Source organism: Hirundo rustica, chromosome 9 (assembly GCF_015227805.2).
Source record: "Hirundo rustica isolate bHirRus1 chromosome 9, bHirRus1.pri.v3, whole genome shotgun sequence".
Taxonomy (NCBI): domain Eukaryota; kingdom Metazoa; phylum Chordata; class Aves; order Passeriformes; family Hirundinidae; genus Hirundo; species Hirundo rustica.
In genome coordinates, this window is record NC_053458.1 from 11,636,970 (window position 1) to 11,648,823 (window position 11,854).

Here is an 11,854-nt window from a genome sequence, read left to right on the forward strand (position 1 = left end):
GTAAGACACCTGTAACATTTTAAGTCTCTCCAATATCCTAAATCCTGGTTAGGCCAAATATATTAAGACACGGTGACATTCCAAGCACAAGCACTGGCACTGAAGTTAAGTACTTTTATTAAAATGACTTGCTGAACTGCAATGCCAGCAATGAATATAATTTATGATAAATGGAAACAATCTTCTCAAATGCAGTTTGCCCTGTTCTTCCACCAGACCTGTTTTGACGAAAGACAAGTGCAGAATTAAAGTAATCTCTCATGTTTCTCCTTTTCTGGTTTGAGGGGTTTTTTGCCTTATTTTAAGTAGCATAAACTTACTGTAAGTAGCAGCATTGTATGCATGGCTGGACAGAAAGAATCTCACTAAAAATGTTGTCTCATGTGGGCATTACTGTGAAAGCTCAACTTTTGCAAGTTTATATTAATGACTGCATTCCTTTACCAAGCACTAGAGGCTTTTTATTTCAGTTAAAAGCACAAGGAGCATTTTAGTAGTGTTCAGGAGAATAAATTTACAGTGAAAGTTGGATAGTACCAGTGACTATGTTGACTAACAAGTATAATTAAAATGTACTTTTACATAATTTATACATTATACTGATTTAGGATACCAGTCCACCACTGTGAAATTCTAATGTCTATTTATGCTATAAATACACAGCACTGATGCGATTATGTATGTCTAGAGTATGTATGTATCCATTTGGATACAGCACCACAACACCACAAATACAATTTACTGGTTTTACTCCTGACACTTTTTAGTTTCCCCTATTTTCCTTCTTTTTTTTCTTAGAGCCAAGAAAAAAACCAAAACTTTTTCATATAAACAAGGCCCCCACACAACTTGTCCCAGTTGTGGCAGGTGCCTCAGAAAAGCTACAAGGGGGTCTCTGCAGAGCTAATTCAGCACGATGCTGGTGCAGTGATGCTCAGCTGCTTACAGGCTCAGACAGGGCATCAGCCTCACACACAGCCAGGGCATGGTGCCAAACTCCCTGTCACCACAGCTAAATAATGGTCCTTTCATTTGGCTTCACTGCATCCAAGACTTTTGCAGTTGTGTTGGGTCTGTTCTGCTGCCTCGTGCAGACCCCAGCTCCGTACTGCTGGCGCGTTTAGCAACAGACAAGAGCACATAAACCCAGCGTTTTGCCTTTCCACAGCGCAATATTCTATTGCACTGTAACACACAGTAGCCAAATGAACACTCTGTGGTTATTACCCACCTAATGCTGTAAAAATATTGCTATGACATTTCGTCTGCTCGACCATTTTAAAGGTTAATTCTGTTTCCTATTTGAGATTTTCCTCTAGGTGAGCCATTCCATGCACTTTCTATTTACTGATTCCAAACAACCCCCAAACTCTTTCATTGCTCACTCTCACTGCTAAGAACATATTGACTGGCTGCCTGCTCTGCTGTTTAATTCATTTATGCAGAGAGTCAGGCATGAAGACAGAATTTTAAATGTGACATTTGCAGGCTGTTGGGTCATTTGAAGCTCTGACAACACCAGGGAGTTCCTGACATACAAAACTGGTCCTGATTTCCAATCTTCCATGTTCTGAACACATCAGAAATTCCTCCCAAAGGTGCAGATTTCAGCCAAAAGTTTTAAAATCCCTTGTGTTTACAAGTTGCAGGAAAGGCTTGTACACTTTAAGGTTTTAAAATAAAGCTTATGCTTCCTTTAAGGTAAAATCAGCACTGCCTGCAGCATGAGACTCAATGCTTTAAAACACTTATTGACAAAGGTATTTGGGGAGATCTACGGTAATAATTAATACACATAAAGTTGTTTACAAAATTCTATTAAGGGACTTAGTAGACTTTTATTTGTTCTTGTTGATCTTCAAGCATTTAAAAACAGCTGAGCCTGAAACCACAGCTTTAGCTAACACTGCATATCTGGATCAGCACTACTCTGACCAGTACCAAGCCCCAGTTTTCAGTCCAGAAGTTTTCCTTATCTCAAGGCAGTGAATGCACTGCACCATTCTATCTCCCTGCATGAACTGTCATTATCTTCCCCAAATTTCAGGTCAATTTTTCAGAGCATACCTGATTACCTGAAAGATTCCATACAGCCAAGATACCGCTACAGCAATGTCACCTGTTTGTCCTGACTTAAGAAAACTATAGTTACTTGTCCCTAAAACAGGACTCATACCTACAAAGTTTAACAATTATTTATTTTATTTTGAGAAAATTCCAAATTACTGCAACAGAATGGGTAATTTTGCATCCTTTAAGGCATCCCCAGGAAGGAGGATGCTAATTACATCTCCCCAGTCATGTCTGACACAAGTTTTATCTATGTTATTTGCCCATAAGCTTTTCCACACAACAGGCAGAGCCCTCTGTGGCCGACAGCAAAGAATGAGGAGACACCTGAATGCAGACTGGGTACCTGATCTACCAGCAGGGTTGAAAACCAGGCCTTGAACTCTGAGAAAAGAGCAAGAAAGGAATACAGAATCTCCTGCACAGAAAAGATCTCTTCCTCCCCCTTGCCATGAATTGGGGGAGATGTGTTACAATAAGAACTTCAATACCAGCTTGTATGTCCACATCATCCCTCAGCTGTTTACTTAATCAATGGCACAGTATTGCATTTAAATAAAGAAAGCACAATCAAGGAAAAACAGAAACATTGTTTTAATTGTGCAAAACAAAAAGCAGACAAACAAACCAACCCTGTTCAAAGCAGAAAGTATGATGACACTGCTATAGTTAGAAATAAATTGGTGCTAATTGAGAATTGTATTAGGAGGAGAGATTGTTTTCCCTGCTCAACTCATCACGACAATTATTCCACAATAACGACTGCATACTTTGGCTGCTTTTTCAGGAAGGGGAATATGATTTAGGTCAAGATGCAAATTTGGAGAAATTAATGGATTTTTTTTCTTTTCTACCAGCAGACACACTACAATTTTAACAAGTAGCTCTGAAGTGTTAACCATGTCATACAGCAAGCATCTTTTCATTGCCATGTTCAGAATGAAACATTATTTAATAGTTGTCATCTGAACAGAGTATCTTGTTTATACATACTTCCAGCATGAGGACATTAATTCTGTGTGACCTAGAAAAGCAGTTTAAGTATTACAGATGTTCTTTATTTTCAAAGGAATTTTTAAAATAGAAAGACTTACCTGGTGTATTATCTGAGCTACAGGAAGTTGTTCAGCATATTTTAGTGGCTCTGTTGCCAACTCTTCCTCTGGAAACCTGGGAAGAAAATCAGTTCATGTTTGTCAAAGTTAGTACAATGTTTACCAAATTAAATTAATGAAATTAAGTGTTCAGAGATATTGTTTTGCTTAAGATGAAAAAAAAAAAAAGTGTATTTTATTACAGTAATGGAATATATTTCTTATAAAGTTGAGTGAAAGAACAAACCTATAGTAAACAGAAATGTGCGTAGCATTGTGGATTTTTTTCCCTGACATAAAGCACAAATTCAGCAGCAGAAACCTAAGAAAACCTTTAAATTTCCTTTTAGGTGAACAAGGACTGGTGAAAGCTAGATTGAAATCCCCATGTCAAAAAAGTCTAATGCATTTACAGAGCAGATTCAGCACTGTTAACAACACAAGCTTCTTCATTCAGTCCTGCCAACATAATTCAGATATGACCATCTCAAAAGGCAGGAGGGATTATTCACCATTTTTGCTGCAAGTGCACACCAGAGTTTAGATGTGGCAGAAGTTCACCACCACAAATATTCATGCATTTACCAGCACAGCAGTGTGTACTCCTGGTTACCAAAAAGCCAAAAAGCTAGTGCGGGGGGGGAAAAAAAAAGTGAATACTTCACAAAGAATATACATCATAACCCTTTAAATTTTGAATAAACTGTGGTTGCAGCTGAAAAATAGGAATCCATAAGCAGTCTCTTAAAAGAATATTTAAATGATAGTAAATTAATATGAAAGCATGTTTTAAACCCTTCAACCATGGTGCTTTCATCTACTGGAACCGCACAGCATGTGCTACATTTTCAAAGTATCACTCAAGTTTTTCATCAGCCATTCCTCTTTTTTTCTGAAGAGTTCTGAATATAAGAATTTGAGCACTATGACAAGAAATGAAGGGGGGAAAAAAAAAAGATCCTGACAGAAACAAGGCCATTCTCTAAAACTGATGCAGAATTTTTTTCAGACAAAACCTGTGGCCAAGACATTATTTTTCAGGCCCAAACCTTATACTTATTCTAGTCAGAAAGGATCCACACCTGCTGGGTTAATTGACCTGCAGAGCAGCTGCCAGGTAAGAGTCAGAAACTACAGGCTTAGTGTTTGCACTGGGAATCACCAGGCTGTGGAAAAAGAGAGGACAAAGTGCACATCTCTTCCCTTTTCCCCTACTCAGTTTCTGCTGTCGTTTGAAAGGCTTCAAGCTCAAATGAGAGTCTGAATATCCAGAAATTTGTAATGAACAGAGTATGAAAGTATGACAGTCCTAGTGTATAAGAAATTTAAAAGCAGAGAACAAAAGAAACACAGCAATATGTCAAAGATCATAGTGACAGCCTGCCTAGAACCGTTTAATGTGCTTAAGAAAAATTAAATAAGCAGGCTCTGAACTACTGAAGCTGGTCTACAGATAGGGCTCATTTAGTGATATGGTTTTTAGAGTTTCTGGATTATTATGACAATGATGAATTCATACTTTTAACATGAAATACACTGCTGTTGTAGTCCAGCACAACCATCAGAGCTTAGAGGGGGCTCAGCAACTCCACCACAGTGTGCAGAAGGAATCTTGCCACTCGATTCCTCCCTACTTTCTACCATTGGTCCTGACTGGCACACCACAGTCAGTGTGAATTGGAGATTATTTCTGTTCTGCCGCGAGCCCGTCAGCTGACACAACACCTTGATTTATGGATACCAGCTACATAAACCCATTTTTTAGTCATGGTTCTAGATATGAAAGAACTGTACACACATCACAGTAATCATCAATATCTTGAATGCTTATCTCTAGAGTTTTTACAGGTACACTGCAAATCTGAAGGAATAAAAAAAAAATTAGTATCTCAAGTCCCAAAATTAAACACTTGAAGCCGAAAGTAACAGCTAAAATTACTATAAACTGAATGTTAGCAGGAAAAAAAAATAGCTTGTCTGTCTGTTCTGTCAAGGACCTTGTACATTTGGCAATTTTTCTGTCTAGATGGAATCAGCATTCCCTTGCATTGTCAAATACACTCCTTGTCAACTGCAGGAAAAAAAAGACCTTTCTTCAAATGACAAAGGATTAAAAAAGATAAAGAAAAAATTACCAAGATAATTTTAAGCCTTAGGAAGCTTAACTAAAAAAAAAAAAGAGGAAGGGGAGAGTAATAAAAACGTGCATTTTAAATTAATTAGATTTAAATTGAAATTATGCCGATAGGAACCTTTCAACATCAAGAAAGACATTTTATTTTTTCCTAATTTACTTTCTGAAAAAAAGTCAAGTCACTTGAACTACACTACATTTTATATTTAAATAAATTGTAAGATATAGATCAGGTAAGTGGACAATCAATGTCTTTAAATAAACATCTACATTTATACACGACACTATAAAATGTTTTCACACACACGCGGGTATTTTGGGAGAGAAGTTCAGACCTGTTTTCTCAAAATCTTTGTATTCAGCGATGTACTAACAGTCAAATCTCCAAAAGAGTTTTGATTCCTCCCTCCTGCAGATAAACCTAAAACCCCTTGCAAGTGGGCACGAAGGATGTATTTTAACCAGTCCTTTATGTAAGAACAGAGACAGCTCACGGCCAGTAAGATCAAAGCCCATGATCCAGCTCACAAATGGCTGAACTCTCTCCCCCAAAGCAGGGCTGCAGCCCGAGCTGGCTGCTCCAGGCAGGTGCTAAGCCTTGAACCATGCACAGACATTCCCCAGCTGGCAGGGGCCACACTCCCGTGCCACCCGAAGTGACTGCAGGAGGACATCAGGACATCACCCAGCACAGCTGCAGCCCCATCCCGTCCTGGAGGAAGTTATCTTGGTTACCTCGCTCAGTCGGCCACGGATCAAAGGAAGCCCATCAGGGCGGTTGGTACCCAGGGAAAAAACCCGCCGCAAAAGCGCTCCTTCATTTCAGCCCTAGGAACAGCAGCCCAGGAGCACTCCTAGACTGGCAGACTGAGCAGTAAAAGGCAGTCCTCTTCAAAAGAGCATAAGGGATAGAAGGGCCTAGGGAGGAGAAGGAGGTCAACACACAAGAGGATGTTTGGCTTCCTCCTCTCCGGCAGGGTGGAGGAAGAGAACACTTCAGGATAAAGATCATCCTCAATACAATTCTTCTGACCTTGTCTCTCCCTTTCACAGAGGGACACAAGCGAATTGGTTGCTCCTTCCAGAGATAATTTCCAGATGCCTGGGGAGGCATTCCCTTTTGCTCAAAACTAGTTATGTCAGGAAAAAAATCCAAGTGCAAAAACCATCTCATCCGATGGAATTTGTGTTCAAATCACATATGGCAATTTGAAGCTGTAATTTCACTAAATTAGTTGGCCTCACTGTGTTTAGTTCATTCAAATTTGACACTTAAATCTTTATAAAAGTAAAGGCCAATTTGTTGTAATACAGTTTTCTTTGTACGTTTAATTTCTTTCAAAACAATTCTATTGCCGAAACAAAGGTAGTTTTTCATGAATTAATTTTCCAGTAAGAAACAGTCCTTTCTGTCTCAATTGAGCATGACAGCAGAGTGCTGCCAACGGTGGCAAAGCAAGCTAACACAGTGGCATATCAACATATACGGCATCATGCCTGACAGCTGGTAATGCAAAGCATAAGGAGATCTTGATTTTCAGGGAGAAGACTAGAAAGAAATGTAAAATCAGAAGAGAAATGGGAAGCAGTAAGAGATAGCAGAAGAGGAGGATCTCGAAAAATTCAATTTAAAAGTTATTTTTATACTGCCACTGTGACTGCTCTTAGATGAAGGAAAGTGAGCATGAGACAGAAACTGTAGAAAGTGAATCTAAATCCAGTAAAAGGTGTCAAGATACTTGGTGAAATATCTTATTTGTTATTTATATTTGCATGCTCACTCTTAAAGGAGAAAGTCAACGTGTGCTAAAGAAAAATAAATCCTGAGCATGAGGAGGTGGCACATTCTCCCACAAGTGGTAACCCAGCCCACGATCTTCTCCACAGATTAGCAGCAGTGGCTTTAGGGCAGAAATGTATTTTATCTTGTGCAAGTATTACAAAAATACAGGGGGCAAAAATGTACAACATGTGATCACGAACTGATTTGCTCACGGCAGAAATGGGCTGTTAAGATATTTAAGAGACAGAAAAGTTGAGGTAACATAAAACCTGGCTCTCTGGGTTAATACAAACATTCACTAATTATAACAGGCAGCTGGACTAAGGCTAGTATTTCTTCCTTCTTATATGTTCTCTAGACTTGATGGCTCGGACAGGTCACAGAATTTCACACCTATGACTCATGTACAGGTAATACTGCATCTCTTTGGAAACTCTTGTTCCTTGATGGTAAGTCCTAATAAGGAATCAACTCTCTTAGAAGCTATACAAACTGGAAGTCAGAGTGTGAACAGGGTACAAAAGGCTATCAGAAACAAAAATGCATGAGAAGAAGGGAGTTGGGAATCACCATCTTTCTTTTCTGTAGACACAAACAATTTGTGCTGCTCAAGTTCTGCCCAGCTTGTTTGATACATGACTTCTGAAAAATGTGAATGAAAATGCTGGAACGGGCTGTCCCACTTGTAGGAGTAGCTCTGAGCAGAAACACTGCAGCTGCTCGGACAGTCAGCACGAGCCCAAGGGATGCAAACAATGCAGCAGTGCCTAAATCTGATACCCAAGACTGAAAGGCTGAAAATATTAATCTAAACCCATGCATAGTACTGATAGCTTTATTGACTGTAAATACATGAACACACTTGCATCTGGCAATAAAAAGAGAACAAAATACCAGAGCTTTATGCACCACATCAGAAAAAGTTATTAGCTTTCCTATTAAAGAGAGGCTGAAATGGGCTATGTCAGGTTTGAGTGAATAGTTTTTAAAATTGGCCATTGAGAAATTTATCTACCATATCCATAGTACGGAAGATTAAGAATTAGACCTTGGATTGATGCCAGGTACTTGATCTATCTGTTAAATCCTGACTTCATACATATTTCAGAATTGGGTGTGTATAAACAACAGAAGCACTAAGGTACATGGAAGACACCGGTGCTTGAAAAGGTGAGATCATGCTTAACCCTGTTCTTCTCTTAAAAGATTTGTCTACATGAATGTTTACCACATGCACAGTCACAAAGAAGAGAAGTAAATACTTGAGAGCATCATCCTTCCAGGGAACTTGCTTACAACGTCTCCTTTTGGGCATAGTTTCTTCAGTTAAAGGGTCAAAACTCAGTGTATATTTTGTTGCTGCAACATTTGCTCAGGTGAGTGTGGATGTCTCCCTCTGAAGACCTAAAATGCAAACAACTTCCTTCCCTACCCTAGTCCTGGGCTTTGGTAGGCTGGGCAGCTGGGGGCTGACCTTGTGGGACCTCACAGGGCTGTCTCACAATGTTCACACTCATCTTTGCCCTTCATTGCTTTGCAGTTTGAGCGCCTTTGGATGGGAAAACCATCAGTGCACATCCAAAGATGAGGAGAGGAGGAGCTGTGGTGGAAATGTACAGGCATTTCAGAGGTACAGCCAAGATTCTCATCCACAAATGCTGTGACTTCCACTCAATAATGCTTGCAGCACCTACTGCAGCAGGTGGCAGGCTATCAAAGACAGCTTCAAAGGAAGATTGCACAAAAATGAACAATAGAATATGGAGATAAAGGAAAAAAAAAATTGACAGCAAGAATACCTTTGATGCGATGAAAAAATAAATCAGTGTTAGACACAATCAGTTTTATAATTTTTTGAAGAAGGAAGCTACTGACTTGCATTGTGAAGAAAAATTAACTACTTCAGTGTGCTGGCCTTTACAGAGAGATATTCCTGTGGAATAAGGCAGCAAAACATCTCACTGTTCAGAAACACAAAATACTTTGTGTAATCTGCTCACTTATTTTCAAATAAATGTGAAAGATTTTGACCCAAACTAGTCACACAGACTTATTCCTGGAGTTTAAAAAATACCTGAAGTCTGTGAATGCACAGCACTTTCTCTTGGATCAGATCACAAAAAGGTCTGCTGGTGTTCCCAGAGTCTGCCAGACACATTGAGTTCATTAACTGGATAAAAACTGAGTGAAACAAATGTTTCCTCTGTCTTTCTGCGATCCACACAATTTCTTATGTGAAGAACTGCAGCTGATTAACCTTTGTCAAGCCACATATTCTTAGCCATCCTAAGATCCTAAAAAGAGGTAACAGAAATCTATAGTGTGTTTTAACACAGGTTGACCAGTATTGTCTCTCTCCCCCTTTCTAGCCAATGACTTTTGTCAAAATATGTTGCTGAAGGGATTCTCTGTTCTGCCTGCTCCTATTTTTATTCTGAGGCAAGACACAGGGAAGGAATTAAAAAGAATATTAGCTTAAGTAAGCAGAACTGACTTTCCTGCTGCTGGAAATCACATGACCTATAGGGCTTCATTTTGTTATCTCAACTATTCCACATTTTAGGTAAATTAGAAAATCTCTTTTGAATTAATTTAAAACTTCCACATGATGATGCTGCTGAAGCACAAAATGCTAATCAAAAGTTGGAGATAAAAAGACGCACTAAGTCTCTCCTCTATCACTGAAAATCACCATTTGAGTTCACAGCTAAAAGTAGGTGCTCATTGCTTAATGCTAATTCAATCTCACACCAGACACGTTTTGTGGGGGGAAATAAAAAAAAGTACAAGTGACAAATTTCCCAAACTTGGGGCATGTTTATAAAGACAAGTCCAGCAATATCAGAGGAGCTTCTACTGATGCTGCAAACCAGATGAAAGAGTCCACTGCCCACCTGAGTGTTTACCCACAAATTGACATTTGATCCATTTTGAAGTGCATATGTGCTGTCCTTAAGAACCAAGGCTGCAGACTTGCCACTTGAATCCATTCCCTCCTAATTGCATGGAAAATGTTTCCAAGAGTGGTTAAAAACCACACAGGTTATTATTGCTCTGTATTTGGAAACCCATGACAGAATTTCACAGGAATATTAAAGAATCTCCAAATCCTCCCATGCTACTACAACACACACGCAGTTTAAATACTGTTACCAGTACATGTTGGAATTATACTTTCAGCTGGATAAAGCACGCCTGCTCATTTTTCACAACTGAAAGTTTATCCACAGCGCCTGATCTTTATGTAGAACAATTCAATGCCACCTGCCCGTGCACTGCAAGTCCGGAAAATCAGTAGGAAGATGTTTTTAAATCAAAGAATTAACCTGGGAATGTGCCAGCATAGCAGTTCCATTATTTAGTGGCCACAATTAGTCTTTGCAGCAAAGTTCATTTTGTGTTTAATATTACTGTTCCTTCCTGCACATATTCAAACTAAACAGTATGTATTGGTTTGCATTGTTACACTTCAACAAGCACCTTCTAAAAAACCCATAATACACATATTTTAAGTCCCAATATTTCTAGACCTACAGTATATATTTCTATTTTTTCAGTTCATGAGTTATGTAATGTACTATCCAGCTATAATATCTCATGAGACTGCTTAGTTCAGTACACGAATCTGTCAAAGTAGCAGGGTTCTCTGCCTGTTCTCTGTCCAAAACCATCCTCAGATGTTTTACCCCCTTCATTTCAATCTTCCTGTTTTGCTTTCTTGACCCTTTACTCCAGTCCATCAAGGAGGTAACCACACAGAATTACAGAAATCTTGTTTCTAAGGTACTTTCAGAGACCATCCAGTCAGCCTCTCAACACGAGGTCAGGTCAGCCACGGCTGAATCTTCACAACCTCCAAAACCTCTCTCTGCTAACTCACCCTTTTTGCAAACACTTCTCCTCATGCACAGCCTGAATCTCCCAAGCCACAACCTACAGCCAATGCCTCTTGCTACCACAAGAAGAGTTTGCCTTAACCACCTCTGTGACTGCATTCCAAGCAGCTGCAGCCTGGTATTACATTTCTGCCTTTTAAGGGTAAGCAAGCACAAATCTGCAACCCCCCTCAAAATCCTTACAGAAGGGGAAGGCCAAATGCCAGGTGTTTCAGGTAGGGCTTCAGCAGCATCAAAGAGAACTGGTACCAGTATTGCCCAGTCTGCTGATCAGACTCCTCCTCACGCAGCTCAGTAGGCAGCTTGTCCTATTGATGGTGATGGCACTGGAGCCCATCACCACCTCCAGGTCCTTTGCTGCGGGGCTGCTGATGCACCTGCCAGATCCCAGCCCCCACGGACAGGACCTTATGAGGGAAGGCACCAACTGTACTTCTATCTACAAATGTATAAAAGGGCATATACTGGTACCAGTAACAGACGCAGATTTTCTTGCAACATGCTATACCCTAGGTGCTTAGAAAATTAATCATAAAAATTACAGTTCTGGGCTTTTGAGAAATGGTTAACTGTGCAATCATGCCTCTCCTGAATACTAGATGTTGTTTTTGATCTCTTTTGCTACAACATGATCAGTAACGCATTTCCATAATGCAGACAACCAAGATACATGAAGAATTGCAGAACACTATACTACAAAATCTAATCAACTGGTTTCCCCCTTTTCACCAGTGCTGTTCTTCTCTGTAGCCAACTCAAAGGGTCCTAAGAGTGGCCACAGCAGACAGAATTGAGTAGTATTCCAATCACCAGCAATAAACGCTTTAGTCGCCTGTTAATGCATGTACCTATGTAACAATATATTACTAACCCCTTT

General features: G+C 39.6%; 1 protein-coding gene across 1 annotated transcript in view; it reads right to left on the reverse strand.

The window, feature by feature from the left end:
* PIGK (phosphatidylinositol glycan anchor biosynthesis class K) overlaps positions 1–11,854 on the reverse strand; it is a 66,743-nt gene that overhangs the window by 20,402 nt on the left and 34,487 nt on the right. Inside the window, exon 10 of the mRNA XM_040073181.1 lies at positions 3,165–3,240. Within this exon, the coding sequence (XP_039929115.1) occupies positions 3,165–3,240 (76 nt within the window). The remainder of the gene's footprint in view (positions 1–3,164; positions 3,241–11,854) is intronic.